Genomic DNA, 19,688 nt, shown 5'->3' on the forward strand with positions numbered 1-19,688 from the left:
GCAAATTGATGTGGTAAATTTGAGGCTATTAAAAACTCAGACATTTTCCTATTTATTTTACAAAGACTTCATTAAGATACATAGTAAGGCCTCAGAAGTCCGTGAACCACAAGCTGAAAACCACAGCTTCAGAAACAATAACTTAGAAATTAATGGTGAATTCATGGTGTTTGTTATCTGCATTGCTGCTAGTAAATAAGAGGAAAGCATCTGCTATTTAAGCAATGAAGACTAGAAGTAGAGGTTCCAAAAGCAAGTGGTTTACTCCACTGATATTGATACAGAAAGGACTTCAGGAGCTAAATTAATCTAAATATCTCACTTTTCTTTCTTCTTTTTCACTGTATTGGCATATAGTTTTCAATATGGGGAGGTAACATGAAATCCAGAAAGATGCAAGCACCTGAAATGATGGGAGATAAAAACTCTATTGCTGTTATTCTTACGAACCTAGAAGAGTGTGGTTGTACTTGAATACTCTGATTCTTCATCTTCAAGTACCTTGTCAGCAAATGATGACCATAGGTCACTATGATACAGTGTCTGCTATTTCTGTAATGATAATTAACATAATTTTACGTGGCATATACAATTGAAATCTGACTGCCTGTCACTGTGCTACCTTCCAGAAAGATCATGGTGAGATGGTGAGAACTGATAAGTTCTCCAAATGACTACAGTCCTTGTAGTGCTAAGATAGCAAGGTTCCTTACAAAAAAGACTTTGCTTTAAAAACAGTTGTTATTTCATTTGTTTCTTATGAAACTCTGCCTTTTGCTTGCACTTTGCAGTACAGAAGTATTACTTTCCAGCAACCACTCCCACATCTTTGTGTGGTTTGAAACTTTTTTTACAGAGTATTTCCCCTTGCCAGTTACAAGAGTAAATGTCTGCTTACAGCTTCTGTGGTTGTTGCTGTAATGTTTTTAACAGGTTTATATCTGTTATGCTTCATTGTATAAAAGGTGTCCAGCAAAAAAAGATCATTTCCTAGGATATCTTTGCTTTCTTAGAGTCACGGAGCATGTGATGCACAGCCTGGACTATGGTGTGGTCCAGCTGGACCACAACTCTGGAAGACCTTGATTTACTTTTTCACACTACTACTTATTTGCTGTGTTTCCCAGTGTGTCTTGGCCTTCTATTTCTGACTCAGATCTAGACTGAAAACAGCTTTAATATATGTGCAATGTTTAGTAGAGTAAAAAAGATCTTGTGCTTTAGCTGAGGTGCCCAGATGCTTCTCCAATAAACACTAAATACATGCTAAATGCTACATAATATTTGAAGAAGTAACAAAACATATTCAGCAACTGGAACACCAACAAAAAGATCTATTTTGGGCAAACATTGGTCAGGAGAATTTTCATCATGATCTCACTACTTGTTACTTCCTGGTCCTGACTTTATTCCTGCATTACTTATTTCTGCATTTTCCAGAACCTTATGTGTAGACAAAAGCTCCCATTTTACTTCATACTTTCCTCTGACTTTGGTAACTCTTATTTTGGTAACCTTGTCACTTATTATTAGTGCAAGGATTATAGTATCTTGAATTGTGGACGGCTGGCAGCGTGGCAGTTCAGGCAGTAAGAGCAAGCTGCTTAGAAAAAAGGGAGCTCTCTTTCACAGTTGCCAAGGTAACTGTCAGCTATAATAAAGTCCAATCACTGACAATTTTAGATTGAGTTTGGTTTTTAACACAGAAGATAGTCATACCAAGGAGGGAGGAAAAAAAAAGGCCAAAAAAAAAAAAAAGCTCTTTTCAGATGCTAGGGTTATTGCTTTATATTCATGTCAACATTAATTTTCTGGTGTTTGTACAAATTAGATTATTCTTCAGACACTTTAAAGCAAGCCTAAATGGCTAATGCAGGCTGCAGGAAGGGAGCACTGGGATTTCAGGTGAGACCTTGTCTCTGTTCAGTACAACAGGGAGAACAGACTGCGTCTCCCTGGTCCTGCCTAACTTATGAAGGAGAAAGGAAACTCGTTGCTGCTCCTTTCCAGAAACCACTCTTGTTCCAGAGGAAGTGAGTGGGAGATTTATGATTGGCACTGTACCTGTTGAAATGTGCAAACCTAAAATTTTCTAGGAATGGGTTTAAACCCTCCTGGCAGGAAAAAGAGATACTTAAAGTGTAAGTTGCCAACTTCATTCCTCTTTCGACGTTTGTATTTGAGTGGAGGGAGTGTTTTCGTACCAGCTGAGTCTTTACCTGCAACTATTGCACCTTCAAAGTTACAACAAAATTCACTTTGATTTTTGTGGCAAGCCATTTAGAGTAGAAAGAGTTTATATGTTTTCTCTTTTTTTCACCCTCTGGTATAGAATGCTACTGCAAAAAATATTTCAAGCTTTTCCAAAGGACTTTGTCTGTACAAAGAGTCCTTTGTTTCACAGGAGTATCCAAACCTGTGGTAAACTCTTGCTTATTTTTTTTTCTTACCCAGACAGGTGCCATGAAGCTATTTGACATTTGTAGAGCAGATGGGATGCCTTTTTACTGTAGTATCTAGTTGACAGAACTTGACTTACTCTTTCCATGCATCCTGCCTTGGAAAGCACGGGCTGTGGAGTGTTGGAGAGCACTTTTTCCTCATCAACAACCTAACTGGCTTACTGCTGGGTGAAGAAATGAGAGAGCTAACTTACTAACTGACCTGTGGAGCATCTTAGGAATTCATAAACAAGGAAAATTACTTCTAGCTGCTCAGTTCGACATTTTGACTAGTTGATGTGGCTACAATAGATTGCATTATGTATATCTATATGTATATCTACAGCCACAGATGTTATTGTGTGCATATGTTTCAATGGAAATAGATGTCTGTGCAATCACATAACAACTTATGTGATTGAATAAGTGTAGAACATATGAAGGTGTCTGTGAAATGCCCTGGGAATGTGTACACCCGTCTCTACATGCCTCCTCCCTCTCTCAGTCTCTCAAAGGAGGGATTTTGCAAATGTCTGGTTTGAGGATTCCAGACCTGGTGAGTATCTGATTTCCAAAAGACTGGTGCCTGTGAAGGTCTTGGAGAAGAATGTAGCTGTCCCAATCATTTCTGCTAATCTTGTCATGCTGCCATCTTAGAATCATAGGATTGTTTCAGTTGGAAAGACGTTTAAGATTGTTGAGTCCAACCACTAACCTATCACAAGCAAGTCGACCACTAAACCATGTCCCTTAGTCTTTTAAATATCTCTAGGGATGGGGACTCCACCATCTCCGTGTCCAGCCTTTTCCAATGCTTGACAACCCTTTAAGTGAAAAAGTTCTTCCTAATATCCAATGTAAACCTCCCCAGGCACAATTTAAGGCTGTTTCCTCTTGTCCTATCACTCATTAATTGAGAGAAGGGGGCAAATCTCACCTCTCTACAACCTCCTTTCAGGTAGTTGTAGAGAGTGATTGTGTCTACCCTCAGCCTCCTCTTCTTCAGCCTAAACAACCTCAGTTCTCTCAGCCACTTCCTGTAAGACTTGTGTTCTAGAGCCTTCACCAGCTTTGTTGCCCATCTCTGGACAATCTCCAGCACCTCCATGTCCTTCTTGTAGTGATAATCACTTCCCTGGTCCTGCTGGCCACACTATTTCTAATACAAGCCAGGACATTGTTGGCCTTCTTGGCCACCTGGGCACAATAATGGCTTACATTTAGCTGGCTGTCAACCAACTCCCCCAGGTCCTTTTCTGACAGATAACTTTCCAGACACTCTGCCCCAAGCCTGTATCATTGCATGGGGTTGTTGTGGCCCAAGTGCAGGAACCAGCACTTGGCCTTGTTGAACCTCATACAATTGGTCTTGCCCATTGATCCAGTCTGTCCAGATACCTTTGGAGAACCATCTCACTGTCAAGCAGATCTACAGTCCTGCCCAGCTTGATGTCATCAGCAAACTCAGTGAGGATGCAGTCCCCTCACCCAGATGATCCCTAAAGGTCCCTTCCACCCCTACCATTCTATGATTCTATGATTCTGTGTTAAACAGAACTGTCCCTAACACTGAGCCCTGGGGAACACCACTGGTCACTGGCCACCAACTGGATTTAACTCCGTTCACCACCACTCTCTGTGCCCAGCCATCCAGACAGTTTTCCACTCAGCAAAGAGTAGGTCCATTCGAGCCATGGACAGCCAATTTCTCCAGAAGGATACTGTGAGAGACTGTGTTGAAGGCTTTACTAAAGTCCTGGTAGACCACATCCACAGCATTTCTCTTATCCACTAAGTGTGTCACCTTGTAGAAGGAGATCAGGTTAGTCTAGCAGGATCTGCTCTTAATAAGGCCATGCTGCTTCGGCCTGAATCCCCAGTTGTCCTGTTTGTGCCTCACAATGGCATTCAGGATGATCTGCTCCATAATCTTTCTTGGCACCAAGATCAGGCTGACAGGCCTGTGGTTCCACAGATCTTCCTTCTGGCCCTTCTTGTAGGTGGGTGTAACATTTACTAACCTTTACTCCACTGGGATGTATGGCTCATACGAAAAACAGAGAATAACCGTTCTGAGAGTAACTTCTGCTAAAGGTTTTACACTCCTTGGCAGGTCTGCTTTACACATGAAAACCACATTTGCAATGTGCTTCCAGCATTTAAATCCTGGTAGCCATATGTGCTTCCCAAGAAATGGCTTCTTTGAAGAAAGCAGGAGATTATTTCAGTTTTGGAAATGTAGCTACACTGTATTTTATGGAGATTGTCACTGGAAATGACCAAGAGGGGTAGGAATACCCAAACAAATATTCAATGCATTTCAGTTGAAGTATAAGTGATCTAACAAACCCCTTGCCCCTGAGCAGCTGTAATTTTTAGGATTATTCTTATGGAGTGTATTGCGTTTGAGATTCTTGGCTTCCTTGTGCAGCAGTCTGTCCCTCTGGCAACTGTCATCCTCAGTCATATCAGTTACATGCTGCCACAGCCACTCAAACATCTTGTGCAAATCAAATATTGAAAGCAGGCCAGGTGGTAAGCAAGCTCTGGGGTAGATCTTCAGGTCACTATCAAAATCACAGGATTTACAAATAGCCTGTATAAAAATTCTCCAGTCCTACAGATGTCAATAGTTGTTTCTGTGGTACTGGCATACAAAGCATTTCAATTCCCTTTGTGTTATCCTTGATACCTGCAAACTCTACTGCTAACTTGCGGCATTGTATGTTGGCCTGAATATGCGTGAATACCATTCACATATCCTTTTGAATAGAATTTGGCTGCTGTACACAGGCTTTTCATGTGTGGTTTTAAAGAATTAAAACCGAAAAAAAAAAAAGTATTTTAAAATAAAAATACTGGAAAGAATCTTAAGAGACTCTTTAGCCAACCCCAAGCCCCAGAGCAGAATCAGTTGTACAAAACAACTGGGATGTTGGGAGGCTCTGAAGAACAGGTTAGACAGTGATGAAGGCACCACACTGACCCCAGGCAATCAATTCTACCACTTTTATGAACCTTGCAGTTAGAAAGCTTTTTCTATTGTTTAACCCAATATCACCCCTGCTGCAATTAAACCTGTTCATTCTTGCCCTATCCCCAGTAGATAGAGAAGATTATTGTTCTTAGTGAAGCAAAGCTTTTACATATTTGAAAATTATTATCCTATTCTCTGGCAATCTTCTTTTATCTTGAATAAAGCATCCTCATCCTTTTAATCTCTGCTCATAAACATCACATTCATGTAGTTGTCTTCTATGTTTTCTTCCATGTCTGTTTTGAGGACTAGGGTTTGCTTGGTCAAAACACAACCCAGTGCTCCAGCTGAAGGTTCAGGTCTAGTGAGCAGCATATAGATTGCTACATATCTTGCACATGGTTGTGTATCCTAATGGCTGTGCTGGGTACATTCTACTATGAAAGTTGCTGCTCTGCAACAAGATGACTTGTATGATTCATGTCCAGCACGGGTTTTTTTAAGCTCTCTGAACTTTCTTTTATCTGTAAATTTAGTGATCATGTTCTCTATTCTACCAGCCAAGCTGTTAATTAAAATATTGAAGAACAGATCCCTGCAAAACCCCACTCAATAAATTCTTTGACTTTGGCCGCCAACCACTGAAAACTAATCTCAAAAAGTGTTTTTTCAACCAGTTGTCCACTGCTTTGTAATGGTATCATCTGACTGTGTAGATTAAGGTAGAAACCTTACTATATTCAATATGTATTCCATCTGCTGCTACTTCTTATCCAATACCAATTATCCTCCAAGGAAGGAAATTAGATTGATTTGACACAATTCCTGACAAATCCATTTGGCTGTTTTAAACTCTTACAGGATAATAGAGTGGAAAAAGAAACATTACATAACTCATCCCTGCATCTTTCCAGCCTCACGCTTATCCTCCCTTAGCCTCCTTGAACTCTCCTCATTTGTAATTACTATGGTGCAGAAGTGAGAACAAGAGATAGAGGCAGCAGTCATTATTACTGCCAAAGTCTTTGTATCTTAAAGCCAAGCCTGGGCATTCTTGGATGGATGGGAACAGGTTAAGCTTGTTTGAAACCACTATGCAGACTGAGTAGCCTCTAATACCATTTACCCCTTTGACATGAACATGAATCGTCTGTCATACATGGAGCCTGTTAAAAGCACTTCTCACACAACCACATAAAACCAATTCAGCTAATATTTTCAAATTGTTTCTCTGTTGCCAAAATCTTTGGATGCATTTGAACTTAATAGAGATAAGGATAATTTTGTGCATGTTTGCTGTGAATAACTAGGTCCTTTGAATACCCTTTTGGTTGCAGACAAACATGAACAACAGCTGGGCATGTAGAGGCAGTAAAAAGTATAAGCTTAAATGGTGTTAGATACATTGAAAGCTCCTTTAAGTAACTACTCAATTTTATTTCCTTTCTAGTATAAGAAATCTATATCTGTTAGTATAATGATATAAAGGTATCGTGACATTTGGAAAATGCTTTTATGAAATAAGGAATTTGTCTTTGAGACAAGTGAAATTACAGGCTTAGCTCTGTCTGCTCCTGCATTTTACATATAAAAACAGAATAAATAAGTAATGAGCAACAATATATTAATTATCTTTATATCCAGGAGTTTTAAATTTCTATATAAAGACCTGAAAGTTGATGAGTAATGAAAATCATCTAAATGAGGTCCAATACCTTGCTGGTATCTTACACATGCTTATATATTCCCTAAATTCAGACTTCTTAGGCAATTGCCCAGGTAGCATATCGCTTAGAATTGTCCATTAGAAAGACCCCAAATAACCCATGTAGCTGCAAGCCATGTGAAATTAAGTCAAGGCTTGTATCTAGCCCAGAGCCTTGTGGGCTCATGGCCCGCCCCTGGTGTTGCTTCCTTAGTGGTGGAGATGCCAGATAATACAAAGTGACATCAGAAGGTCACTTGGCTTACTTCCGAGACGCAGAGTTGCTGCTGCTATTTTTCATATTCCTCTCACCAATATAGCATATTTTTTTTCATTCTTTTAGCGCACTTTCACATATTTTGTCTTCAGTGACAAATAGCGATGACTTCTGAAGTGACTAGCTTATTTTGTGTACACAAATAATGTCATCATTTGAGCAGCCAATTTTTCAGGGCTTAGAACAAACACATGCATTTATCTCACTGCCCTGAGTTACACCCTCTTGAGCTTTCTTCAGCAGACTTTCCCCTTGGTGTTTACACACCCTTCATGCTTTCAGATAATCACTGCATCCTTTCCAGTCCCTTTAACCTCCATCTAGCCAAGCAACAATTGTTTGTTTCATAATTCTCATAAATCACATCTTCCCACAGAAGTCAAAGGGAATGTGTGGTGCACTTCTGGGATAAAGTGTATTAGTAGCTTTCAAAGACCCAAATCTCAATTACTTTTTGATAGGCATTATGTTGCTGCAGGATACACATTGTACTGAAGAAGCATATTTGGGCATCTTCAAACAGAATTGCCTAATTATTAAATCTTTGCAAATGAAGATTCATTTTCTGAGAACTAGAGATACTAGCCTATTCTACATATACTTAAACAAAATTACTTCCTTGTAAAACTTCAACAGGGAGCCAATGCAGTTAGCTCATTGCCCTCAAGGGCTGTTGTACCATCACTGATGCAGTTGGATGAGTTGCGGAGGGTAAATTCCTCCCACTCACACCACCGCAGTCACAATAATCCTTCTGTTCACAAACTTCCCAAAATATTTATTGAGAGAATAGCTTGAAGGTATGTTTTCAGCAATGCTTAAGCCTGTTTTCACTTGTGTCTCTTGCTTGCCTTTTTTTTTCATTCTTTTAAATTACATTTTGGGAGTAGGTTAGCCAATACTTAAAAGCTGGAGTTTCAGATAGGCAGCTTCCCCTCACTTTAATTAGTTTGACAGGCACCTCTGTTTTCCAGCTGAGTTGCCTTAACTGGAAGCAGCTGCTCTTTAGAATTATTCCCCCTGCTCACTGTGTTGCAGAAGTAATAAATGTATTGTGCCCCTTCAACGAATTAATGGACATAAAATGCACAGTTCCAAAGCTTCAGGTGTGCCTGGCTGCAGAGAGATGTTTTTCTCCTTTCTTTATTACTTAATGAAGTTTTATGAAGTGAAACATGTCATTAACAATATAGGGAAAATGAAATGCACAGATCGGATATGATCGGATATGGTTCTCCCCTTCCTTGTTAACTCTTGTTAGTGAGCGTAGAGCAGGTTTTAATATATTTTACATGGCAATTTGAAACTCTGAATTGAGAGAGCCTTGAACTACAGTTTCCAAAGCAGTGAAGAGTAATGCTGCTCCAAAAGGGCACAGGCTCTGTGAATCAAGTGCAGGCCTGTGTTTACAGCCATAGCTGAAATGAATACTTATCTTGACTGCATTGTCTCTGTCTTGTGAGCGCTCCTGATTTCATCACTAGCTTGATAATTTCTTTAACATCCTACCACCTGGAGTGATGTAAAGGTCTCGATTTACTGCTCTTTTTTTAATAATGGAAATGTAAATTCTGGCTTTTATTTTCCAAGAAAAGTATGAAAATGTGACCTAAGTGCACTCTGATGACTCAGACAATTGAAGCTGAAGCACTCCAAAAATCTTACTTTTAAAATTCCATTATGTTTAAATGCAAGTTTAATTTTCAGGTGCCTGACATCTATGAGTTTTGAACACATCATTACAGCAGAAATTGCAACTCCACATGTAACATATCTGCTTGCCTACTACTTATTAGACAACTGCTGTTTATTTTTCCATAAAATATCTCTTAAGGTAGGTATCTGGGCTTGCTGGGTGGTGCACAGGTCAGATAACCCAGGTGCATAACTCTGAGATGGGGAGGACTTCCATGTTTTGGTCTGATCTGGTACATCAGGGAATGGGAAGGAAATATTTAAAATGAAAGGTAGGGCTGCTGTTTGGGAAGTAAGAGAAGACTAGCTGCTGTGTGCCCATCAGAGAGCACTGTTTCCAGGATGGAGATGAGCAGAAGCTGTAGCAGCAGAGTAGGAATCATCGCAGCAGAAACTGGTCTGAAAGATGTGGTTGAAGGCAGTACGTTCTTCTCAAGTGGCTGTAGGAGGGAGATTTGAGTCTAGGCTGACGTGTTCTGCGATCAAACATCAAATAATTTCATCTAGTTTATTATTTTCACCTGTGGCTAGCTGAGATCATCAGGCCGGTTCTTTTGTTTGGCTGTTGCATTAAGTAAATCCACCTTCTGCTTTGCTAATGATACGTTGATGTGACTTAGGGCATAGGCTTAAGAGGTGCAAAGTCTTGAGCTTGCTACTGAATCCATGTGGGACTGAAAGTCAGGCTTTGGTAGGGGCTGCTCATTCAGAAGGATGGGGTACTAACACAGTTGAGGAAATTGTTACATTTTAGGATGATGTTTAATTGGTAAATTGGGGAGTGGGTGTTAGGAGTTGTGGAGGTGACTTTTGGGTGGAAATGGTCTGTTCTGCAAGAGAAGCTGAACAACTCTTCCTCTTTTTGTTCAAGTGTCTACCATGGGCATATTTGTGTCACGTGCTCTGCTCTATTATTTTGCCAAGGGCGGCTCTGTAAATTTTTATCACTCCAATTATAGCAAGCAGATAACTTTTTTTTTTTTAAGACCTACATTTGCATTTTGTAATTGGTTGCTTTTGCAAAGACACAATTAATGAAAGCTTTTGGGTTTCTTGCCAGAATAAACATCTTCTCAGAGGTGTATCCATTCTTATTTCTAAGATTTGAGCTGGTCACGAAGTGATTAGTAATAAAACAGTCACTATGTGAGTTTGGCGATCTCTCTTGGTCTGCCTCTCATCTTATTACAGCCAGATTGGCATGATATTTACATCAGCACTGAAGGTCTCTGGAATACACAACTATCATCTACTATGAAGTTGTACCTTATTCTTTGCTTATTTTATGATGTGCTTTGGAATGAGATCATCAGAGTCCTTTTCATTAGTAATTTACAAAGAGTTTGAGCAAAGGAATCAAAGGACACCATGTTTGGAAAAAGGAAAAAGCTGAAGTCCTGTTCCCAGTTCGGAGTGTTGCTTTTTGCCTTTTTTCACTTCCCCAGTTCTAAAAGTATTTGGGATAAGAGCAGCCAAAGAATACTTAGCTACATAGTTCTGTCTCTGGGAATTTTTTGTCTTCTACAAAAAGGATTTATATGCATCCTTTCTAGCAGATGCATATGAAAAGAATGTAAGAGGTTGAACAAGGTTCTGTGAATGGTAGTGTAGAGGCTACCCCTAGACATCTCAAAGGGTGCTCAACTCCTGTCTGAAAAATTAAGTTTTATAAAACATTTTGTAAAAAGTGCTGCAGAAAACTAGTAGAAAATGAATGAATGCTATTTAAGCACTGATGGGAAATAGCAAAGCACGAAAGCTGGCTTTGCCATGCAGCTAGAGGTGAGGGGATGGTAAGTTTGAGTGGAGAAGACAGAAGGAACATGAAAAAGCACAAGTTGTAGTAAATTTTGGAAGTTGTCCAGACAGTGCTTGACACTGCAGAAGGCAGATGGAGTCCTGATATGTAGGTGTCTTTGGAGTAGCGTGCTGTGTACCTAGGCTGTGTGTGCTCCTTGCTGATCACGCTCTGGCTTCCGTGAGTGCTGCTGCCTCCCACTTAAGAAACACGGTGCTGTGCTCCACGATAGGGAGGGGAACTGGGCAGGATATGAGAGGCCTTTGTGGAGCAAATTTGCAGGCAGGAAGGGAGGATACGAACCTTTCCTTTCTCTTTATGAGCCAAAAAGTATCCTTCCAGAAGGACTGTGATACTCGCTGTATTTAGATTTCTTTTCCTTATATGATTTGTCATGCAAAGTCACAGCCACTGCATTTTAACCGAAGCCTGCCAAGCTTAGCAGCATTTGTATGTCTACTGGGCACGATGCTAACCCGAAGCATTAAGACTACTTGAACAATTGTCCAGGGCATGTGTCTCTCTCCTCTCCTTATTTTTTAATCTAGTAAGAATATTGTTATGTAAGGGAATGATGGATCAGATGTAATGAGGGATCAGACTTTTGTGACAATAAAGCAATTCATTGTTCCTAACTGATTTCTACTGATAGTATTAAACAGACTTAACTCCATCTGGTTCACATTGGGCATATTAGTGTCTTGTTCTTGCTGTGATGTGATACTGTAGTCACAAGGTTGGCAATAAGACTGGGAATGATTTCTAACTGTACAGAAAATAGTATAATGTCTAAATACTGTCTGGTTTAAAGCTACTGGATAAGTATGGTTTGCACTGCTTCTAAAATCAGGAATATTTTCTGTAGTTATCAAACTGGAAGAGGATGCTGAAATGTGGTAATTTCAGGAATGTGCAGCAGTCTGATGTGCAAATGCACATAATGGATGTAGCACACTCTTCTAATTTATGCCAGTATGTATTAAGAGTGTCTGAGACAGAGCAACAGCTTGTCTGAGAGAATGGCTGATAGGTTGGGTGTATGGGTCCCAGCTTGCCCCATGACAGAGGCTTTCTGGAGCAGCCACTGGCATGTCTGTTTTCTGCTGGAAAGCAGTTGCTGGCTCCTTTGGCTGATATGGGTGATGCAGAGAAACACATTCTGAGGGACACTGCTTCCAGAAATAATAATAATACTTAAATTATTCTTAAGAAAATACTTTAAAAATTAGATAACAGGTGAGAATTTAAAAAATTGTGCTTTAGAAGGACTTAAAAAAAAAAAAAGTAGCCAGGACAATGAGATTAAAGTTGTTGCAAATTGTGACAAATGGATGGGGTGGAGCCTGCAACTGGTATACATTGCACTTCCAATCAAAGGCAGTGGTGGGAAACTCCATGTGTTCCAATTTGATAACCTCCACCTAGGGGAAAGAGGGAGAGAGCTGAAAGGAGATAAAATCACTGCCAGTGAGTTGCACTGTAATTTGCTTGCGTTAAGAGTTTTAGGGCTCTTATGGGTCACCTGTAGAGCCTATCTGGAATTTTTATTTCTCCCTTGCCCCTGCACTTTCTGTGCATACAATGCCTTGCTTATTTATTTCTCTGATGCTTTGATGTTCTGATTTAGATGATATACCGGGCAGGGTGTTGTTAGTGATGTTGTGAAACCTCATGTGTTTTGTTCATGCACGCAGAGTTAATTGCCAGGCCTCTGAGCAGGAAGCCATTTCCCTTAGATCATCTATCAGGAACCTATGAAGTTTGGTGTCCATTATGCTGTGGGGCAGGATCCACTTTCTGAGGCAACCTGATCTGTCCTGACTCGCGTGTAGTTTAAAAATGATATCAAGGTTGTTCGTGGTAAAGATTTCTTGGATTAAACGCCTTTTACATGTTTACCAGCAGCTGTGATAGTCTAGTTCTGATGGCACACGTCAGCTTTTCTGCTTTATTTTGATGCATATTTCTATTTTTCACTATGAAATGCTTTGTTGAAACCATTGTATAACTTCTGTGTGACACAGTGGTGAGATGATACACACTACTTTGGGACAGAAAGACTGTCATCTTTTGTCTTAATATCTCAGGTTTGTGTTTGAGGTTTGTGCTTTACAGATTGGCTTGGTGACAGAAATCTCCTTAAACCCTCAGTAAAAAAAGGAGAAAGGTGACCTTCTCTGTGGACACCTTAACCTGGAGCTAGGATTCTGCTCTGAGTATCCCTCTAGAAGAAAGTCTGTCTCTCTTGAATACAGAAGAGTGCTCAAGTTTGTTAATCCTGTCTGGTGTGCAAGTGCAGGAAATTCTTACTAACTGTGTACCCACATGTAGCTGATGGTGTGATAGAAGGGTGCATGCTCACATGCACAGTGTATCTGCTGTAACTGGACAAAACTAGATTCACTGCATACTTGATTGTTTCCGTATCCTGTGTAGAGATTTGCAGGAGAACAACCACACAGAGCTTTCTAGCTGCTCTGTGGAGGGACTTTCCATCCAGAGTTCACTGGAGTGTAGGTAAGAGCAACCATGAGCTTATGCACAGTGAATGCAACGAACTAGAGAATCATATCACGATTGCAGCCCCAAAGCCTAGTGCTGCCCTGTCAGTACACAGTGACCGTTTCCCAGAATTTCCAAATGTTAAGCACCTGGTCAGAGCTCCTGTGAGATGTCCCAAAAATCTGAAAAAAATTACCAGATGTATTTCTTCCCAGTAGTCTACAGACATCCAGTACAACTTACTTCTAGAACGCAGTCTTTTGTAGATGCTGGAGCATCTACAGCTAAAGATGCAAGCAAAAACTGTACTCTAAGATGCTAAGTTTCAATTAATTTGTAATTCTGTAGTAACACAAAGCAAGGGGTAATGGGATGAATCTGGAACACAAAAAGTTCCACTTAAACATAAGAAAAAACTATTTCACTGTTCAGGTGAGGGAGCCCTGGCACAGGCTGCCCAGAGGGGTTGTGGAGTCTCCTTCCTTGGAGGTCTTCAAGACCCGCCTGGACTTGTTCCTATGCGACCTGATCTAGGTGAACCTGCTTCTGCAGGGGTGTTGGACTAGATGATCTCTAAAGGTCCCTTCCAACTCCTACCATTCTATGATTCTATGAAATACTGCAGTCGTAGCTGGGCTTCAAAACTCTCCTAAGGCCTGCTTGTTCTGCTTCTGGGAGTACTCTCCTATTCTTGTGGCAGCTGTTTTTTTGTAAAATGCCCTGTGGGTTTATTACTGCAAGACATTAGTGTCATTAGAATAGAGGAACCCTGTGATATCTAGAAGGAAGGGAGTCTATTTGAGAGAAAAGGAGCAGGGAATATTTTAGCTTGTCATAGTCATTGAATGTCTTAGGAAAATGGCATTTTGTGGATATGTGAAGATGAATAGATACTAGAACTGCAAAATCATAGAAGATGGTAGCAATTGTACACTGTCATGGATTTGTTGCACTCTCTTATGTCAATTTGCTTCTTAAAGCAAATGCTCCTGGAGTCAAGTGATTTTGCAAGATCTTTCTTTTTCCCCTTTTTTAAAAAAATCAAAGGCTCTGTGTCTCGGATAAAGTCATCTGGCTGAGAAATAAACTGCCACAGCCAATGACTCAGGTTCCTCTGGTGACAGTTGCTGACTCTACAGAAGGAGTGATATCATGGCTCAGGAAGCAGATCTTGAACCACCACAATTTATAATCTAGTTTCTGTTACCTATACTGCAAGGCTGAAAAGTGCAGACAGTCAGGACCTGCTTCTGTAAGTAGAGTAGTCATCCTTGCACAGGAGCAATGACCTCCATCGTCAGGGTGGGGCAAGGCAAGTAGGAGTGCTGCCCCTTGCACCCATTTGATCTTAGTCTATTGCTTCCTGAATCAGAACAGTAAGGGGGTTTTAGACTTTGTGCTACAGAGTTGCTGCATTTGTTTTTGTTTTGTTTTTATAAAATGCCTCCAAACTATAAAAAAAGACAATGTACACAAGTGTGCAAAGAGGAGCCCAGAATATTTACATGCAAAATCAAAAGTGTGCCTTCTTCAGATATTTTGAAAGTAGATTGACATTACTATTGTAAATGGTTCAACATGGATTTCAGAAGGTCACTATGTAAATTACCCCTGCCTAATTAAACTAGTTTTGAGTTATGCAAGCCACTGGCACGCCTTTATTCTCATACTTCACAGACTTATGGTTGCGACAGTTTAAAGGTCAATTAGTAGAGATTTCATACCTGCTTTGGGCCTTTATTTCTCATTACTAGTCAAGAATATGATAAATTAGAGTGTGTACCCTACATGTGCATCCTAAATATGGTTCAATAAAAATATGCATATTGTTACATCATCAGTGGTTTCTTTACCACTTTCTCTGAGCATTATTCTCTTATTTTTTCTCTCTTTTTCTCTGTTTTGTGCTATTCACCACTCCAGCAAAAGCTGCAGTGACACAGTGCTTAGAAAAGTCTTGTCTCTTTCTTTGTATACCAGTCGCTGAGAAAGAAAGCATTTTGACCAGCTTTTTTCTCTGGTGCTGGCTTACAAAGTAAAATAAACAATCTTAGCTTTGAGGCCAGAGAAAGAGCATCGCTGGGAATACAGCGAGAAGAGGGGGAGCATAGTCACCCCACTCCTGCTTTATGCTTCACCAGAAACTATTTTTAGCCTTATTAGCAAATGGTATCATTTGTTGCTTCAGGCCACGTGCCGTCAGTGTGAGACTTGTCAGCTGTGGGGCTAGCCACGGGGCCGGGGATACCCGTGTCGGGAGCCCCCTGGGTGAATGAGGAGCAGGTGCCAGGCCAGACCCTTGTGTAGTGTTTGGGTGGTGCAGGGCACAAAACATCCAGCCTGGCAGCAAGCAGGGCTGGTGAGCTATTGGAGATACAATTAGCTGCTCAAAGACCTGAGCCCTTAAAATGCTTGGCCAGTGCAAGACAGCTGTGTATCTATCAAATATATAACTTGTTTTAAATTTTCCCTGACAGGTGGGGAACAACAACAGCTTCAAACAGCAGCATTTCAAGATGCATTTAACCATTTCAAAGCTTCGGGATGAGCACTAAGACTAGAGGGTTTCCTTGTCGCTGGTCCCAGCAGAAGTTAGGAGCAGGGTGTGATGTGGTGGGCACGGCTTTGGGTCATCCTCCCAGCCTGCCCCCACTGACCTCCCCTGTTCTGTTCATCCAGAGGCAGTGGGGTTCAGCCGTTGTTATTTACTGGACCTTCCTCAGCCAAGTGTGCTCAAGTGCGCGGGCACTCGACTGGTTCTTCAGAAGGATGCAGGAGCATCCCTACTGCTGTCTGTAATTAGCGATTATTTAATCTCATTATAAGGGGTGGGTGCGGTGTAGTAGTGGGAAGCGAGAGGGATCAATGATGGTCCCTCCCCATGAAGAGCTTTGGCTTTTATGAGGCGGTTGGTGACGGAACTCTCCTCAGGAGAATGAAGGGATCGCCGTACTTAAACTAAAAATCTAGATTAACTGGGCACCTCTTCCCTTGCTGGCCGCGTAAAGGGGGCGGCTGAGACCATTTCCCAGCTTCCGCGGTGTTAAGAAAACGCCTGCCGCCGGAGCTGCCGGCAGTCAGGTGAAGCGCCTGCGTGGGGGCAGCCCGGTCAGCAGTAAAGCCGTGCCCCGGAGATCGCCCGTGCCCGGCTCTCGGTGCGGGGGAAGCCGCCGGGGGCTGGGACACAGCCGGGGCGGCGCTGGGGCGGCCACGTGCGCCAGGCGAGCCCACGGGCAGGCGGGGGGCGCGGGGCTGGCCGGCGGGGGAAGGAGGGACTTTGCCTCCGCCGGCTGGGCGCCCCCACCGCGCCGCAGTGGCACCGCCGGACGCCCTGTCGCTGGGCCCAAAGTTAGAGGGGCGGCGGCGGCCGTGGTAGGGCCGGCCCGCGGTGCCCGGGGCGGGATCGGAGCGGGGCGGGGGCGGCATGGCGGGGCGGGGCGGGCCAGCCGTGGCTGCAGGGAGCCGGCGCTGATCCGGCGGCCGGGACGGGACGGGACATGGAGGGGGAACGAGCGGGCGGCCCTGCCGCCGCCGCTCCAGCGGAGAGCGGCACGTCGGAAGCGTTCGCCCAGCTGTGGGCCGACGTGATGGGCATCCTGGTGAGTGCGGCGGCGACGGGGGCTGGGGGCCGGGGCAGTATCGTGCCCAGGGGGAGAGCTTGCCAAAGGACGGAGTGGGCTGCGGACCGCCGCTCCACGCCGCCGGGGGGTCGCAGGCGGCGGGGCCCTGCCGGGGGTGCTGGGTGTCCCGGCACCTGCTGCGGAGTTGGCCCGAGTTGGAGAGTGCCTTCGACGTGCGGGCTCGTACATGCCGGGAAAACTAAGTCTATGGTAAAAGCAAGTCGTTTGTCAGCGAGCGCTTTTATCGCAGTTTTGGAGTAAAACTCTGCGGGCTGTCACCGTGTGAGAGGCAGCGGTGCAGCGCCGAGCACCGCCGAGTCGCGCGGTTCGGGGGGAGGGTGAGGGGGTGGTTGTTTACCGCCACGGACCAGACCCAGCGTCTGTTTACACGCCCAGAAGCGCTTGTAGAGGCCACTCAATGGGCGCCTTGTTTCCCGTTGCTCCGGCACGCTGGCGGGTTCAGTTAAAGTTGGGCTGGTTTGTTGCCGCTTTTATATGCTGTGCACGTGTCCGGGCGTCCCCGCGCCGGGCTGGGTGGGCGCTGGCGCCCGTGGGCCGCGGGGTCGCACGGCCCGGTGCTCGGTTATCCTCCCGGCTGCCGGTTTCTGGGCTCTTACTGTCGGTAGTTTTTGTGGAAACGAGTTGCTCGGTTACGGCCCGTGGAGTTTTTGCACCGATGCTCTTCTGAGGAGGGACTAATCCTTGTAACTCACTAGTTACAAACAAAAGAGATGGCTCCAGTAACGAAGGCTCAAGGAGTGATATTTAGGGGGCAAGACAGACTGGATGACAAACGGTAAAAATAGAGGAAGAGCCCATTCTTTATTTCTGCTCGCAGAGAGAGAATAATATTTACTTTAGGTGCAGGATGATAATTACCACAGAGGACTATCTTCAGCAAAAAACCAAATGTTATATATGTAGTGGAGCTGGCAGCTTTCCAGTGATACAGGAATGTAGTAATAAACAGTGGAGTGCCTGTTCATTTTAAAAGCAAATGAATAGGCTTGATGCATGTTAATTTTTGTTGTTAACATTTAACCAACAGACATTAAAGAATATTATGAGCAATACCTTTTGAAAACTTCTGTGGAAGGTAACAAATGGTAAACCTGTGGAATCTAATTCAGAAGTGTTACAGAATTGAACAGTGAATTTGATTAGTATTTTATACTGCGATTTTTTGCCACATTGACTTTACTGTTAATATTCAAAATAAGTATTAAAATATTAAAAAACCTGCCTCCTCCCTTTTCTCCATAGAAATTCTCCACTGGCATAGCATTTAGTTTAGTAGCACCTGGCTGCATACACTCTTTCACTGTTAATGATTTTAATCTAAAAATGCAAGCAGAGTCACTTCTGCCAGTTTGTAGGGAACACACAGTTGGTACTTTATGAAAAGTCTCTTTCTCTCTTTTTCTGGCAGGTTTCAGTACTGCATTTAATAGAGCAAAGTGCTATTGGATGCCTGGGAAGGAGTGTTTGAGGAGGCCAAACCAACAGCCTAGCATGCTGGAGCTCAGTGCAGGAAAAGATCTGATTCTTACACAACTAATAATTTGAATAGGGTGGTTTTTGTGGGTTTGGTTATTTTTTTAAATTATTAATTTTTTTCCCTCCCTCCTCTTTCCTAGTTGAACAGGCTAGTTTCCTTCCTGGGAAAACAGCTATTTGATTATTATTTGTGTTCTAATAAAGCTAAGCTGAAGTAATTTGTCTTAGAGTTGGTCTGCTTTATGGGAAGGAATTATCTTGTGTCTATGAAGTTGCTGGTGTATATTGGTTGCAAACATCACCCAGCGCTTTTTTTTTCGTACTGCGATATTTTGTCTTGCAGCACAGTTGTTAATATGAAAAGATGCCCCTGTGTTGGGTCTCAAATAATAACTTTAGGCTTTTAAAGAGTTTCTAGATGTTGTGGCTGCAAAATATGTCTTGATATGAACAAGTATAAACTGTAGTGCTCTGTCCTTGTCTGAGGGCAAGAGGTAGCTCCAGTGACTTTTTCAGTACTCATCTTTGTGGTATGTAGAGCCTTGTCCCTTTCAAACCTGTGCTGCTAAAGACAAACAGTAAAGTAAATTAGTGGCTTCCAAATGGAAATCTGTAGATAGTTGGTCATGATCTGTGAGGCCACAAACAGTGGCTTGCATAGCTGGCTTGCTGCCTCTCTGCTGTCAATTAAGTGAGAGTATGGGTCCTAAATTCCTGGGATTTACAGTAATTCATGACCCAGAATATCTAGGAAGCACAGAGGTAGATACTGGAGCGATTCACTGGGAATGGCTCTATGAATCAAGAAGTTGGTGCAGTGATAGACTAACTAGGTTGGCCCTGCAACAGCTTGAAAGCTATCAAAGGAATATTTTCTCAGGGAGTAGAGTCAGGAGAGACAAGCCAGGATCTTGAGAGGAGAAAACTAGAAAGAAACGAAGAAAGCAAGTGATCATCAAAAGTTTGTTGATTGAATGAGAGAGAGAAAATTGCATTCTTAAGCAATGATCATAGGATGATGCAGATTAGAAAGGACCTCAGGCAGCACCTGGTCTGAGCTCAAGCTGAAGCAGGGAGAGCTCTGAGGCCAGGTGATGAGGTTACTTGAGGCTTTATGTCACTGGGTCCTTAAAACCTCCAGGGACAGAAACTGCACAACCTCTGTGCAGCCTGTTT

General features: G+C 42.6%; 1 protein-coding gene across 3 annotated transcripts in view; it reads left to right on the forward strand.

Annotated features, from left to right (window-relative positions):
• The window catches only part of SASH1 (SAM and SH3 domain containing 1), a 558,296-nt gene that overhangs the window by 416,097 nt on the left and 122,511 nt on the right, over positions 1-19,688 (forward strand). Inside the window, exon 1 of one of the 3 annotated variants that reach the window (XM_061991678.1) lies at positions 16,853-16,994. The exons of the other annotated variants lie outside the window; for them this stretch is intronic. Within the exon in view, the coding sequence (XP_061847662.1) occupies positions 16,893-16,994 (102 nt within the window). The 5' untranslated portion in view covers positions 16,853-16,892. Of the gene's footprint in view, positions 1-16,852; positions 16,995-19,688 lie in introns of those variants that run through there. 3 annotated transcript variants of the gene reach the window in all.

This window comes from Colius striatus, chromosome 2 (assembly GCF_028858725.1).
Source record: "Colius striatus isolate bColStr4 chromosome 2, bColStr4.1.hap1, whole genome shotgun sequence".
NCBI classification, from domain to species: domain Eukaryota; kingdom Metazoa; phylum Chordata; class Aves; order Coliiformes; family Coliidae; genus Colius; species Colius striatus.